Source organism: Oncorhynchus keta, chromosome 6 (genome assembly GCF_023373465.1).
Source record: "Oncorhynchus keta strain PuntledgeMale-10-30-2019 chromosome 6, Oket_V2, whole genome shotgun sequence".
Classification (NCBI taxonomy): Eukaryota; Metazoa; Chordata; class Actinopteri; order Salmoniformes; family Salmonidae; genus Oncorhynchus; species Oncorhynchus keta.
This window is the reverse complement of record NC_068426.1, coordinates 2758335-2774837: the sequence shown is the minus strand read 5'-3', so window position 1 is coordinate 2774837 and position 16503 is coordinate 2758335. Positions and strand designations below refer to the sequence as shown.

General features: G+C 44.4%; 1 protein-coding gene across 1 annotated transcript in view; it reads right to left on the bottom strand.

Annotated features, from left to right (window-relative positions):
• Positions 1–8064, bottom strand: part of map3k7cl (map3k7 C-terminal like) — a 47076-nt gene extending 39012 nt beyond the window's left edge. The window contains exons 1-2 of the mRNA XM_052520153.1: positions 7979–8064; positions 1793–1874 (exon numbers count right to left, since the gene is read on the bottom strand). Coding sequence (XP_052376113.1) covers positions 1793–1868 — 76 coding nt within the window. The 5' untranslated portion in view covers positions 1869–1874; positions 7979–8064. The remainder of the gene's footprint in view (positions 1–1792; positions 1875–7978) is intronic.
• Positions 8065–16503: the final 8439 nt, after the last annotated feature.

Genomic DNA, 16503 nt, shown 5'->3' with positions numbered 1-16503 from the left:
TGGAGGAGGAGAGGAGTGGAGGGGGAGATGAGTGGAGGAGGAGAGGAGGAGGAGGAGAGGAGTGGAGGGGGAGAGGAGTGGAGGAGGAGAGGAGTGGAGGGGGAGATGAGTGGAGGAGGAGAGGAGTGGAGGGGGAGATGAGTGGAGGAGGAGAGGAGTAGAGGAGGAGATGAGTGGAGGAGGAGAGGGAGTGGAGGAGGAGAGGAGTGGAGGGGGAGATGAGTGGAGGAGGAGAGGAGTGGAGGGGGAGGAGTGGAGGAGGAGAGGACTGGAGGAGGAGAGGAGTGGAGAAGGAGAGGAGTGCAGGGGGAGATGAGTGGAGGAGGAAAGGAGTGGAGGGGAGATGAGTGGAGGAGGAGAGGAGGGTGGAGGGGAGGAGTGGAGGAGGAGAGGAGTGGAGTGGAGGGGGAGAGTGGAGGAGGAGAGAGTGGAGGGGGAGGAGGGGAGAGGAGGGGAGAGGGGGAGATGAGTGGAGGAGGAGGGGAGTGGAGGGGAGATGAGTGGAGGAGGAGAGGAGTGGAGGGGGAGATGAGTGGAGGAGGTGAGGAGTGGAGGGGGGAGAGGAGTGGAGGAGGATAGGAGTGGAGGAGGAGAGGGTGGAGGAGGAGAGGAGTGGAGGGGAGAGGAGTGGAGGAGGAGAGGAGTGGAGGGGGAGAGGAGTGGAGGGGGAGATGAGTGGAGGAGGAGAGGAGTGGAGGGGAGATGAGTGGAGGAGGCGAGGAGTGGAGGAGGAGAGGAGTGGAGGGGGAGATGAGTGGAGGGGGCGAGGAGTGGAGGAGGAGAGGAGGAGGGGGAGATGAGTGGAGGAGGAGAGGAGTGGAGGGGGAGAGGGAGTGGAGGAGGAGAGGAGTGGAGGGGAGAGGAGGTGGAGGAGGAGAGGACTGGAGGAGGAGAGGAGTGGAGGAGGCGAGGAGTGGAGGAGGAGAGGACTGGAGGAGGAGAGGAGGAGGAGGAGAGGAGTGGAGGGGGAGATGAGTGGAGGAGGAAAGGGAGTGGAATGGAGGGGGAGGAGTGGAGGAGGGAGAGGAGTGGAGGGGGAGAGGAGTGGAGGAGGAGATGAGTGGAGGAGGAGAGGAGTGGAGGAGGAGAGGAGGGGGAGGGGAGAGGAGTGGAGGGGGAGATGAGTGGAGGAGGAGAGGAGTAGAGGAGGAGATGAGTGGAGGAGGAGATGAGTGGAGGAGGAGAGGAGTAGAGGAGGAGAGGAGTGGACGAGGAGAGGAGTAGAGGAGGAGAGGAGTGGAGGAGGAGATGAGTGGAGGAGGAGAGGAGTGGAGGAGGAGAGGAGTAGATGAGGAAGTGTTAAATATATATTTAAATATAGGCCAGTGGGTCTGTTACGGAGGAAACCTTCTATGGCGAAGCTGCAGCTGCCATCCGTCCAGCACTCTGACTTCAACACACTGCACTGACCACCTCGCCGTGTGTGTGTGTGTGTGTGTGTGTGTGTGTGTGTGTGTGTGTGTGTGTGTGTGTGTGTGTGTGTGTGTGTGTGTGTGTGTGTGTGTGTGTGTGTGTGTGTGTGTGTGTGTGTGTGAGGTGGAAGGTTTGTTTTTAAGATGCCACAGGCCAACAGAAATAGAGGAACACCTGTCAGTCTGTCTGTCGGACAGCAGAGAAGAATTACTGCAGTTAAACCCGGGGGGGTTGTTCTGTCGGGAACTGTTTGTGTGTGTGTGTGTGTGTGTGTGTGTGTGTGTGTGTGTGTGTGTGTGTGTGTGTGTGTGTGTGTGTGTGTGTGTGTGTGTGTGTGTGTGTGTGTGTGTGTGTGTGTGTGTGTGTGTGTGTGTCTTACCTGAGTCTTGGTCAAGGCTGAAGGCGATTCTAACTTCAGATGTGTCAGGAGACACTCGCCTGGTTGAAGTGATCATTTATCCCTTCAGAAAGAGAGCGAGAGAGCAAACAGAAAACAGAGAGCGAAAGAGAGAGAGAGAGAGAGAGAGAGAGAGAGAGAGAGAGAGAGAGAGAGAGAGAGAGAGAGAGAGAGAGAGAGAGAGAGAGAGAGAGAGAGAGAGAGACGGAGAGAGAGAGAGAGAAAACAGAGAACAAGAGAGAACAAACAGAAAACAGTGAGAGAGAGATTAATGTGATAGAGTGAACACACACCAGAGGAGATTCATCATGAGTTTAGAGTTGCAGGGGTATTAAATAATTAGGCCTGTTTGACTGACAGTCTCTTTCTCTGAGGGGAGGCTTTGGCACGGTCCCATGGTCAGGCTGAAGGAGGTTTCTATCTACCTCTCTATCTGCGGTTAGTACCCCTTTAACCTCTCTGTCTGCTGTTATAACCCCTTTAACCTCTCTATCTGCTGTTAGAACCTCTTTAACCTCTCTATCTGCTGTTAGAACCCCTTTAACCTCTCTATCTGCTGTTAGAACCCCTTTAACCTCTATCTGCTGTTAGAAACCCTTTAACCCTGACCATCTGCTGTTAGAACCCCTTTAACCCTGACCATATGCTTTTAGAACCCCTTTAACCTATCTCTCGGTTAGAACCCCTTTAACCTCTCTATCTGCTGTTAAAACCCATTTAACCTCTCTATCTGCTGTTAGAACCCCTTTAACCTCTGTATCTGCTGTTAGAACCCCTTTAACCTATGTATCTGCTGTTAGAACCCCTTTAACCTCTGTATCTGCTGTTAGAACCCCTGTAACCTCTCTATCTGCTGTTAGAACCTTTTTAACTCTCTATCTGCAGTTAGAACCCCTTTAACCTCTCTATCTGCTGTTAGAACCCATTTAACCTCTCTATCTGCTGTTAGAACCCATTTAACCTCTGTATCTGCTGTTAGAACCCCTTTAACCTCTCTATCTGCTGTTAGAATCTCTTTAACCTCTCTATCTGCTGTTAGAACCCATTTAACCTCTCTATCTGCTGTTCGAACCCCTTTAACCTGTCTATCTGCTGTTAGAACCCCTTTAACCTATCTCTCTATCTGCTTTTAGAACCCCTTTAACCTATCTCTCTATCTGCTGTTAGAACCCCTTTAACCTCTCTATCTGCTGTTAGAACCCATTTAACCTCTCTATCTGCTGTTAGAACCCATTTAACCTCCCTATCTGCTGTTAGAACCCCTTTAACCTCTCTATCTGCTGTTAGAACCCCTTTAACCTATCTCTCTATCTGCTGTTAGAACCCCTTTAACCTCTCTATCTGCTGTTAGAACCTCTTTAACCTCTCTATCTGCTGTTAGAACCCCTTTAACCTGTCTATCTGCTGTTAGAACCCTTTAACCTGTCTATCTGCTGTTAGAACCCCTTTGACCTCTCTCTATCTGCTTTTAGAACCCATTTAACACCTTTAACCTCTCTCTCTTTCTGCAGTTAGAACCTCTTTAACCTCTCTCTCTATCTGCAGTTAGAACCTGTTTAACCACTCTCTCTATCTGCTGTTAGAACCCCTTTAACCTCTCTCTCTATCTGCAGTTAGAACCCGTTTAACCACTCTCTCTATCTGCTGTTAGAAACCCTTTAACCTCTCTATCTGCTGTTAGAACCCCTTTAACCTCTCTATCTGCTGTTAGAACCCCTTTAACCCTGACCATCTGCTGTTAGAACCCCTTTAACCCTGACCATATGCTTTTAGAACCCCTTTAACCTATCTCTCTATCTGCTGTTAGAACCCCTTTAACCTCTCTATCTGCTGTTAGAACCCATTTAACCTCTGTATCTGCTGTTAGAACCCCTTTAACCTCTGTATCTGCTGTTAGAACCCCTTTAACTTCTCTATCTGCTGTTAGAACCTTTTTACCTCTCTATCTGCTGTTAGAACCCCTTTAACCTCTCTATCTGCTGTTAGAACCCATTTAACCTCTCTATCTGCTGTAAGAACCCCTTTAACCTCTGTATCTGCTGTTAGAACCCCTTTAACCTCTCTATCTGCTGTTAGAACCCATTTAACCTATATATCTGCTGTTAGAACCCCTTTAACCTCTATATCTGCTGTTAGAACCCCTTTAACCTCTCTATCTGCTGTTAGAACCCCTTTAAACTCTCGATCTGCTTTTTGAACCCCTTTAACCTCTCTATCTGCGGTTAGAACCCCTTTAACCTCTCTATCTGCTGTTAGAACCCCTTTAACCTCTCTATCTGCTGTTAGAACCCATTTAACCTCTCTATCTGCTGTTAGAACCCCTTTAACCTCTGTATCTGCTGTTAGAACCCCTTTAACCTCTCTATCTGCTGTTAGAATCTCTTTAACCTCTCTATCTGCTGTTAGAACCCATTTAACCTCTCTATCTGTTTTCGAACCCCTTTAACCTGTATATCTGCTGTTAGAACCCCTTTAACCTGTCTATCTGCTGTTAGAACCCCTTTAACCTCTCTATCTGCTGTTAGAACCCCTTTAACCCTGACCATCTGCTGTTAGAACCCCTTTAACACTGACCATATGCTTTTAGAACCCCTTTAACCTATCTCTCTGTCTGCGGTTAGAACCCCTTTAACCTCTCTATCTGCTGTTAGAACCCATTTAACCTCTCTATCTGCTGTTAGAACCCCTTTAACCTCTGTATCTGCTGTTAGAACCCCTTTAACCTCTGTATCTGCTGTTAGAACCCCTTTAACCCTGACCATCTGCTGTTAGAACCCCTTTAACCCTGACCATATGCTTTTAGAACCCCTTTAACCTATCTCTCTATCTGCTGTTAGAACCCCTTTAACCTCTCTATCTGCTGTTAGAACCCCTTTAACCTCTCTATCTGCTGTTAGAACCCCTTTAACCCTGACCATCTGCTGTTAGAACCCCTTTAACCCTGACCATATGCTTTTAGAACCCCTTTAACCTATCTCTCTATCTGCTGTTAGAACCCCTTTAACCTCTCTATCTGCTGTTAGAACCCCTTTAATCTCTATATCTGCTGTTAGAACCTCTTTAACCTCTCTATCTGCTGTTAGAACCCCTTTAACCTCTCTATCTGCTGTTAGAACCCCTTTAACCTCTCTATCTGCTGTTCGAACCCATTTAACCTCTGTATCTGCTGTTAGAACCCCTTTAACCTCTGTATCTGCTGTTAGAACCCCTTTAACCTCTCTCTCTATCTACAGTTAGAACCCCTTTAACCTCTCTCTCTTTCTGCAGTTAGAACCCCTTTAACCTCTCTCTCTATCTGCAGTTAGAACCCCTTTAACCTCTCTCTCTATCTGCGGTTAGAACCCCGTTAACCTCTCTATCTGCTGTTAGAACCCCTTTAACCTCTCTATCTGCTGTTAGAACCCCTTTAACCCTGACCATCTGCTGTTAGAACCCCTTTAACCCTGACCATATGCTTTTAGAACACCTTTAACCTATCTCTCTATCTGCTTTTAGAACCCCTTTAACCTCTCTATCTGCTGTTAGAACCTCTTTAACCTCTCTATCTGCTGTTAGAACCCCTTTAACCTCTCTATCTGCTGTTAGAACCCCTTTAACCTCTCTATCTGCTGTTCGAACCCATTTAACCTCTGTATCTGCTGTTAGAACCCCTTTAACCTCTCTATCTGCTGTTAGAACCCATTTAACCTATCTATCTGCTGTTAGAACCCCTTTAACCTCTATATCTGCTGTTAGAACCCCTTTAACCTCTCTATCTGCTGTTAGAACCCCTTTAACCTCTCCCTCTATCTGCGGTTAGAACCCCTTTAACCTCTCTCTCTATCTGTTATTAGAACGCCTTTAACCTCTCTCTCTATCTACAGTTAGAACCCCTTTAACCTATCCCTCTATCTGCTATTAGAACCCCTTTAACCTCTCTCTCTATCTACAGTTAGAACCCCTTTAACCTCTCCCTCTATCTGCGGTTAGAACCCCTTTAACATGTCCTTTTGAAGGACCATACAGGGTTTTTAAAATTCTGGTCAGCCATGTTATACTGTTAAAATTCCATAAGTATTAGTAATATTTTTATTTGACAAGTTGAATCAAGTGAACTAGCTCTGGAACAGCTGAGGGTCCCTGAGGAGAGAAACTACTGACTTAAGTCAACCGTTCTCAATTGGTACACGGCCGTACATGAGTCTTCCTCAAGACATCATCACTGACCCTATTCATATATAATATGTAACAGTATCACACAACACATTGATCAACTGGAATGACTCTCACTCAAAGTAGCACAAACCACGCCCCCGCGTGTTCTAATGACCCGCCTTCACTACATTTTAATTATCACAAACCACGCCCCCTCATGTTCTAATGATCCGCCTCCACTACATTTTAATTATCACAAACCACGCCCCCTCATGTTCTAATAATCCGCCTCCACTACATTTTAATTATCACTAAGAGAGAAGAACCACCTTGTGAACTGTAAAGAACCACCTTGTGAACTGTAAAGAACCACCTTGTGAACTGTAATGAACCACCTTGTGAACTGTAAAGAACCAATCTTGTGAACTGTAAAGAACCACCTTGTGAACTGTGAAGAACCAATCTTGTGAACTGTAAAGAACCAATCTTGTGAACTGTAAAGAACCAATATGTACATATTATTTATCCCCTTACACTGTGTATAAGACAGTAGTTTTGGAATTGTTAGTTAGATTACTTGTTGGTTATCACTGCATTGTCGGAACTAGAAGCACAAGCATTTCGCTACACTCGCATTAACATCTGCTAACCATGTGTATGTGACAAATAAAATTTGATTTGATTTGATTTGAAGAGCTCAGAGGGTTCATTGAGTCATTAATGTTCCACATAGAACCACCACCCTTCCCCAAAGAAACCTTGAGGAACCCTCTTTTCTTAGTGTGCAACCTGTGTTCTATCCCCCAACTATTTTCACCCTCCCAGCTCCCTCTAGCTCCCTCCCAGCTCCCTCTAAGCTCCCTCTAGTTCCCTCTAGCTCCCTCCCAGCTCCCTCTAGCTCCTTCCCAGCTCCCTCTTGCTCCCTCCCAGCTCCCTCTAGCTCCCTCCCAGCTCCCTCTTGCTCCCTCCCAGCTCCCTCTTGCTCCCTCCCAGCTCCCTCTAGCTCCCTCCCAGCTCCCTCTTGCTCCCTCCCAGCTCCCTCTAGCTCCCTCCCAGCTCCCTCTAGCTCCCTCCCAGCTCCCTCTAACTCCCTCCCAGCTCCCTCTAGCTCCCTCCCAGCTCCCTCTAGCTCCCTCTAACTCCCTCCAAGCTCCCTCCCCAGCTCCCTCTTGCTCCCTTCCCAGCTCCCTCTTGCTCCCTCTAGCTCCCTCCCCAGCTCCCTCTAGCTCCCTCCCCAGCTCCCTCTAGTTCCCTCTAGTTCCCTCTAACTCCCTCTAACTCCCTCCCAGCTCCCTCGAGCTCCCTCGAACTCCCTCCCAGCTCCCTCTCAGCTCCCTCTCGCTCCCTCTAGCTGCAGGATAAACCCCAGACCCTGGGTGCACCTATCTAATGGTGACACAATAAGCATGCAGGAATGTTATACAACACATAAAGGCCTACATCAGAAATAGTCCAAATAAATATCACTGGTTAAGGTAACTTGGGGGGGAAATGTACCTTTATTTAACTAGGCAAGTCAGTTAAGAACAAATTCTTATTTTCAATGAAAGCCTAGGAACAGTGGGTTAACTGGTCTAGGAACAGTGGGTTAACTGCCTGTTCAGGGGTAGAATGACAGATTTGTACCTTGTCAGCTCGGGGATTTGAACTTTCAACCTTCCGGTTACTAGTCCAACGCTCTAACCACTAGGCTACCCTGCCGCCCAAAATGCCCCAAGACAGAAAAAAAGCTATGTTTGGTAATATTTAGATATGTGGAAACTGGCTCTCTTTAGTCTAACACATTATTAAGGGAAATTAATGGGCAGAATATGTTTATTTTTGTTTGTTTTTCAATAAAAACAGAAACGTAAAAAAAATTATGTTCAGTTGAGACTAGTTGGTATCCAGGGAAAGTGTTTAAATAAATGTTGATGACATAAAGTGGTTTCTGTGAAAATTACAAGAGGAGGGGTTTCACCCCTAACCACCCTAGTCTGGTGGTCTGCCATTTACACACGGCGTGACACTAAAACCAACAACAGCCTTACTTACCAGACAGCCCGAACCGGTCCTAGGAAATTCTGAGGTATAAAGACAGACCTCCCCACGGAGTTGAACTTTTATTCCTTTTGTTTTGGTTCCCTCCCCCCCATTCAGTGTCATGAAGACTCCTCTGCTGTCCAGCACGTCCTGTTAGAGATGGGCTGGATATACAAAGCACTGTTCCAATTGAACCCCCCAGCAGTTGACCCCTTCAACCTCTTCAACAGTCTCTCTAAACCCAAAGACTGTGGAGTCGAGCCCTGGTTTCTCTTATCGTCCACTGGCCTGACTGTGTGTGACAGAGCTGTCAGTCAGTCCGTATCAAATCCACACAGTTGATCCTGGAGCCGCAGACACACAGACTTAGAGCACTCCTCTTTAGACACTGTGTGGAGACAGACATCACACGAGAGAGAGAGAGAGAGAAAGAGAGAGAGAGAGAGAGAGAGAGAGAGAGAGAGAGAGAGAGAGAGAGAGAGAGACCACACGAGAGAGAAACACCACACGGGAGAGACATGAGAGAGAGAGACACCACACGAGAGAGAGAGAGAGAGAGAGAGAGAGACACCACACGAGAGAGAGAGAGAAAGACACCACATGAGAGAGAGAGAGACGAGAGAGAGAGACACGAGAGAGAGACATGAGAGAGAGAGAGAGAGAGAGAGAGAGAGAGAGAGAGAGAGAGAGAGAGACACACCACACGAGAGAGAGAGAGAGGCACACCACACGAGAGAGGGAGAGAGAGAGAGAGAGAGAGAGAGAGAGAGAGAGAAGGAGAAAGAGAGAGAGGGAGACCACACGAGAGAGACAGAGAGGGAGACAGCACACGAGAGAGAGAGAAAGAGAGAGAGAGAGAGAGAGACAGAGAGAGAGAGGGAGACAGCACACAAGAGAGAGAGAGAGAGAGAGAGAGAGAGAGAGAGAGAGAGAGAGAGAGAGAGAGAGGGGAGAGACAGAGTGGAAGACAGCACAGAGAGAGAGAGAGAGAGAGAGAGAGAGAGAGAAGGAGCACGAGAGGAAGAGAGAGAGAGAGAGAGAGAGAGAGAGAGAGAGAGAGAGAGAGAGAGAGAGAGAGAGAGAGAGAGAGAGAGAGAGACAGAGAGGAAGACAGCACACGAGAGGGAGAGAGAGAGAGAGAGAGACAGAGAGAGTGGTTCCACGCAGCAGCAACAGAAAAGGGAAGTGTGCTGCACCTCGACCACCAATTAAACGTGTCTGATGGCCTGACTTTAGCCTGTAACAATGTCCATTGCGCCGTCTGGTCGGGTTTGAGTGACATGACCACTCCGCAGGCTGGGCGGCAGGAAGGACTGTTGGAGCTGCAATAGCTTGGCAATGAGGCAGTCGCTCAGAATGACGCTCCACTAGTTCTAAATGCTTAGGGACAGAAAATAGACACACACACACTGCGTGTATACCAAATTACCATACCCCCTCAGTCCCTTCCCTGTTTCACACCTGGTAGTTTGGACTTGGTCAATGTTTCTCTCTCTCTCTGTCTCTCTCTCTCTGTGTCTCTATCTCTCTCTCTCTCTCTCTCTCTCTCTCTCTCTGTCTCTCTCTCTCTCTCTCTCTGTCTCTCTCTCTGTTTCTCTCTGTCTCTCTCTCTCTCTCTCTCTCTCTCTCTGTCTCTCTCTCTCTCTCTCTCTCTCTCTCTCTCTCTCTCAATTCAATTCAATTCAATTCAATTCAAGGGCTTTATTGGCATGGGAAACATGTGTTAACATTGCCAAAGCAAGTGAGGTAGACAACATACAAAGTGAATATATAAAGTGAAAAACAACAAAAATTAACAGTAAACATTACACATACAACAGTTTCAAAACAGTAAAGACATTACAAATGTCATATTATATATATATATATATATATATATATATATACACAATGTACAAATAATTAAAGGACACAAGATAAAATAAATAAGCATAAATATGGGTTGTATTTACAATGGTGTTTGTTCTTCACTGGTTGCCCTTTTCTCGTGGCAACAGGTCACAAATCTTGCTGCTGTGATGGCACACTGTGGAATTTCACCCAGTAGGTATGGGAGTTTTTCAAAATTGGATATGTTTTCGAATTCTTTGTGGATCTGTGTGATCTGGGGGAAATATGTCTCTCTAATATGGTCATACATTGGGCAGGAGGTTAGGAAGTGCAGCTCAGTTTCCACCTCATTTTGTGGGCAGTGAGCACATAGCCTGTCTTCTCTTGAGAGCCATGTCTGCCTACGGCGGCCTTTCTCAATAGCAAGGCTATGCTCACTGAGTCTGTACATAGTCAAAGCTTTCCTTAATTTTGGGTCAGTCACAGTGGTCAGGTATTCTGCCGCTGTGTACTCTCTGTGTAGGGCCAAATAGCATTCTAGTTTGCTCTGTTTTTTTGTTAATTCTTTCCAATGTGTTAAGTAATTATCTTTTTGTTTTCTCATGATTTGGTTGGGTCTAATTGTGCTGTTGTCCTGGGGCTCTGTAGGGTGTGTTTGTGTTTGTGAACAGAGCCCCAGGACCAGTTTGCTTAGGGACTCTTCTCCAGGTTCATCTCTCTGTTTGTGATGGCTTTGTTATGGAAGGTTTGTGAATCGCTTCCTTTTAGGTGGTTGTAGAATTTAATGGCTCTTTTCTGGATTTTGATAATTAGTGGGTATCGGCCTAATTCTGCTCTGCATGCATTATTTGGTGTTTACGTTGTACACGGAGGATATTTTTGCAGAATTCTGCGTGCAGAGTCTCAATTTGGTGTTTGTCCCATTTTGTGAAGTCTTGGTTGGTGAGCGGACCCCAGACCTCACAACCATAAAGGGCAATGGGCTCTATGACTGATTCAAGTATTTTTAGCCAAATCCTAATTGGTATGTTGAAATTTATGTTTCTTTTGATGGCATAGAATGCCCTTCTTGCCTTGTCTCTCAGATCGTTCACACCTTTGTGGAAGTTACCTGTGGCGCTGATGTTTAGGCCAAGGTATGTATAGTTTTTTGTGTGCTCTAGGGCAACAGTGTCGAGATGGAATTTGTATTTGTGGTCCTGGTGACTCGACCTTTTTGGAACACCATTATTTTGGTCTTACTGAGATTTACTGTCAGGGCCCAGGTCTGACAGAATCTGTGCATAAGATCTAGGTGCTGCTGTAGGCCCTCCTTGGTTGGTGACAGAAGCACCAGATCATCAGCAAACAGCAGACATTTGACTTCGGATTCTAGCAGGGGAGGCCGGGTGCTGCAGACTTTTCTAGTGCCCGCGCCAGTTCATTGATATATATGTTGAAGAGGGTGGGGCTTAAGCTGCATCCCTGTCTAACCCCACGACCCTGTGTGAAGAAATGTGTGTGTTTTTTGCCAATTTTAACCGCACACTTGTTGTTTGTGTACATGGATTTTATAATGTCATATGTTTTACCCCAACACCACTTTCCATCAGTTTGTATAGCAGACCCTCATGCCAAATTGAGTCGAAGGCTTTTTTGAAATCAACAAAGCATGAGAAGACTTTGCCTTTGTTTTGGTTTGTTTGGTTGTCAATTAAGGTGTGCAGGGTGAATACATGGTCTGTTGTACGGTAATTTGGTAAAAGCCAATTTGACATTTGCTCAGTACATTGTTTTCATTGAGGAAATGTACGAGTCTGCTGTTAATAATAATGCAGAGGATTTTCCCAAGGTTACTGTTGACACATATTCCACGGTAGTTATTGGGGTCAAATTTGTCTCCACTTTTGTGGATTGGGGTGATCAGTCCTTGGTTCCAAATATTGGGGAAGATGCCAGAGCTAAGTATGATGTTAAAGAGTTTTAGTATAGCCAGTTGGAATTTGTTGTCTGTATATTTGATCATTTCATTGAGGATACCATCGACACCACAGGCCTTTTTGGGTTGGAGGGTTTTTATTTTGTCCTGTAACTCATTCAATGTAATTGGAGAATCCAGTGGGTTCTGGTAGTCTTTAATAGTTGATTCTAAGATCTGTAGTTGATCATGTATATGTTTTTGCTCTTTGTTCTTTGTTATAGAACCAAAAGATTGGAGAAGTGGTTTACCCAGACATCTCCATTTTGGATAGATAATTCTTCGTGTTGTTGTTTGTTTAGTGTTTTCCAATTTTCCCAGAAGTGGTTAGAGTCTATGGATTCTTCAATTGCATTGAGCTGATTTCTGACATGCTGTTCCTTCTTTTCCGTAGTGTGTTTCTGTATTGTTTTAGTGATTCACCATAGTGAAGGCGTAGACTCAGGTTTTCCGGGTCTCTATGTTTTTGGTTGGACAGGTTTCTCAATTTCTTTCTTAGATTTTTGCATTCCTCATCAAACCATTTGTCATTATTGTTAATTTTCTTCGGTTTTCTATTTGAGATTTTTAGATTTGATAGGGAAGCTGAGAGGTCAAATATACTGTTAAGATTTTCTACTGCCAAGTTTACACCTTCACTATTACAGTGGAACGTTTTACCCAGGAAATTGTCTAAAAGGGATTGAATTTGTTGTTGCCTAATTGTTTTTTGGTAGGTTTCCAAACTGCATTCCTTCCACCTATAGCATTTCTTAATGTTACTCAGTTCCTTTGGCTTTGATGCCTCGTGGTTGAGTATTGCTCTGTTTAAGTAGACTGTGATTTTGCTGTGGTCTGATAGGGGTGTTAGTGGACTGACTGTGAACGCTCTGAGAGATTCTGGGTTGAGGTCAGTGATAAAGTAGTCTACAGTACTACTGCCAAGAGATGAGCTATAGGTGTATCTACCATAGGAGTCCCCTCGAAGCCTACCGTTGACTATGTACATACCCAGCGTGCGACAGAGCTGCAGGAGTTGTGACCCGTTTTTGTTGGTTATGTTGTCATAGTTGTGCCTAGGGGGCATATGTGGGAGGGGATGCTGTCACCTCCAGGCAGATGTTTGTCCCCCTGTGTGCTGAGGGTGTCAGGTTCTTGTCCGGTTCTGGCATTTAGGTCGCCACAGACTAGTACATGTCCCTGGGCCTGGAAATGATTGATTTCGCCCTCCAGGATGGAGAAGCTGTCTTCATTAAAATATGGGGATTCTAGTGGGGGATATAGGTAGCACACAGGAGGACATTTTTCTCTGTTAGGATAATTTCCTTTTGAATTTCTAGCCAAATGTAGAATGTTCCTGTTTTGATTAATTTAATGGAGTGAGTTAGGTCTGCTCTATACCAAATTAGCATACCCCCTGAGTCCCTTCCCTGTTTCACACCTGGTAGTTTGGTGGATGGGACTACCAGCTCTCTGTAACCTAGAGGGCAACCAGTGGGTCCGTCTCCTCTATACCAGGTTTCTTGCAGGATGACAATGTCTGTGTTACCGATTTCTTTGGTGAAGTCCGGGTTTCTGCTCTTTAGGCCAAAGGCAGATGACCTCAGGCCTTGGATATTCCAGGATGATATAGTGAAGGCTTTTGTTCCATAGAATGTCCAATGTTGTTGGTCGTGTGGTTTGGCCTCAGGCCAGTAAGTGTGAGCAGAGCCTGCTGAGCATCTGGTACATGCTATTGGCTTGGGCGAGTGTGAGAGTGGGGGTTGGGACTGTTTGCCCGCTCACTACCTGGGCGTATGTGTGGCTTCCATGTTGAGGCCCTCTTTGCGGGGGGTGGGGTGCATGGGGTGGGCAGGAGTGGCATAGGTCTGATCTGAGGGGCCTCTCTCTCTCTCTCTTCTCTCTCTCTCTCTCTCTCTCTCTCTCTCTCTCTCTCTCTCTCTCTTCTCTCTCAAACGTGTATTCTAGTGTCAAAATAAATTGATTACAAAGTGTAAATAGGATAATTTTGGTCATAAAGTCAGTCTGGTCTAAAAACAGAGTTTGGAACCTCAGTGCGTCACAACGATTAAATTCAGGTTTTGTTTGGAGAACAATTACTTCAATAAATCATGCCCCCTTTTGTCAAACTCTACATTTAAATCACTCCTCCGCCCACTTCACTTCCCTTCATTGAAAGGGCCTCCTGGTTTCATGTCAAAAGAAGGCAAAAGAAAATTGTAGGATAACCTTTTGTCATGAATGTGATTTCACCAGATTGACTAGATGCAGTATAACTTAAGCCAACTAAGATTGACTAGATGCAGTATAACTTTAGTTAGCTAACTAAGATTGACTAGATGTAGTATAACTTAAGCTAACTAAGATTGACTAGATGCAATATAACTTTAGTTAGCTAACTAACATTGACTAGATGCAGTATAACTTTAGTTAGCTAACTAAGATTGACTAGATGCAATATAACTTTAGTTAGCTAACTAAGATTGACTAGATGCAATATAACTTTAGTTAGCTAACTAAGATTTGACTTTAGATGCAGTATAACTTTAGCCAACTAAGATTGACTAGATGCAGTATAACTTTAGCTAACTAAGATTGACTTGATGCAGTATAACTTAAGCCAGCTAAGATTGACTAGATGCCGTTTAACTTTAGTTAGCTAACTGAGATTGACTTTAGATGCATTATTAATTTCTTCCTCTCCCTTGCTGTCTATCCTGCTACACGGTGAAAGAAATTGCAAGTGTTCACGCACTGTGTCAAGTCACGTGGAGAGATTTAGAATGGCGCTAGGCTACAAAATATTTTCCTCTCTGCTTTTTTTTTTTGTTGCATCAAATCTCAAGAAATTGCAAGTGTTCACACACCCCCGCTTTTATCTGGTGACCAATTTTGGTTGCCACTATGTGAAATCAATTAGCAATAACCACTAGTCATTATGTATTGTTGGTTTTTGTTTATGGTTATCATGCATCATCCATGTCATTGTTTATACTTTACAAACACACCTTTAATTTCTGTAGTTCTCAAAATCCATATATAGTAAACCAGTTCGAACCAGTTAAAAATCTATAGGTTTACGGAACGGTTAAGTAATGAATCATTAAGCGCAGTTGGATTAACTGATGGTCAAAAGTATTTAAACAAATGAGAAGAGAATCATATGAAACGTACTGTGAGCATTGCATTCGGAATTATATACTTTATATGAAAGGTATTTCTAGGTAAAACACTGATTAGATTTGGAGAAAAAAAAGTTACTGTGTGATTTTGTGTGTTGTACTTAGTCAATTGAAAAGTTTAGAAGACAAAAAAACTACAATTTTGATGATCTGTTTGGAGTTTTCTACCAAGAGTTATGAAATTTTACCTGTAAAACTGTAAAACACTGGACACTTCCTGTTGCACACTGTGTATTTAAATGCTGTATAGCTCATTCTAGTTTTTTATGCATTGTTTTACCAGGTAAGTAGACTGAGAACACGTTCTCATTTGCAGCAACGACCTGGGGAATAGTTACAGGGGAGAGGAGGGGGATGAATGAGCCAATTGTTAACTGGGGATTATTAGGTGACCGTGATGGTTTGAGGGCCAGATTGGGAATTTAGCCAGGACACCGGGGTTAACACCCCTACTCTTACGATAAGTGCCATGTGATCTTTAATGACCTCAGAGAGTCAGGACACCCGTTTAACGTCCCATCCGAAAGACGTCACCCTACACAGGACAGTGTCCCCAATCACTGCCATGGAGCATTGGGATATATATATTTTTTTAGACCAGAGGAAAGAGTGCCCCCTACTGGCCCTCCAATACCACTTCCTGCAGCATCTGGTCTCTCATCCAGGGACCAGGACCAACCCTGCTTAGCTTCAGAAGCAAGCCAGCAGTGGTATGCAGTACTTCTTCTACTACTGCATTTTAGTTACACTGTTTATACACACTACATATTTATATACTGGATTATTGACACAGCTCATATCTACTGCTGTAAATACCATTCTTTGTATATCTACTGCTGTAAATACCATTCTTTGTATATCTACTGCTGTAAATACCATTCTTGGTATATCTACTGCTGTGCATACCATTCCTTGTATATCTACTGCTGTGCATACCATTATTTGTATATCTACTGCTGTAAATACCATTCTTAGTATATCTACTGCTGTGCATACCATTCTTTGTATATCTACTGCTGTAAATACCATTCTTAGTATATCTACTGCTGTACATACCATTCTTTGTATATCTACTGCTGTGCATACCATTCTTTGTATATCTACTGCTGTGCATACCATTCTTTGTATATCTACTGCTGTGCATACCATTCTTTGTATATCTACTGCTGTGCATACCATTCTTTGTATATCTACTGCTGTACATACCATTCTTAGTATATCTACTGCTGTACATACCATTCTTTGTATATCCACTGCTGTGCATACCATTCTTTGTATATCTACTGCTGTACATACCATTCTTTGTATATCTACTGCTGTACATACCATTCTTTGTATATCTACTGCTGTGCATACCATTTTAAGTAAATTCATCCTGTGTACATCAGTATAATTTGCATTTGGATTGCTGTTACAGTGCTAGTTTAGTTTTTAATTAATTTCTTGATGTCTTTCATTTGTATTTATTTATTTTTATGTTTAATGATTTGTGTACTTGATAGACGCTAGCTAGCTGCACCCGCTATAACATCTGCTAAACTACATGCGACAAGTACACTTTGATTTGATTTTGACTCATCATCCCATCC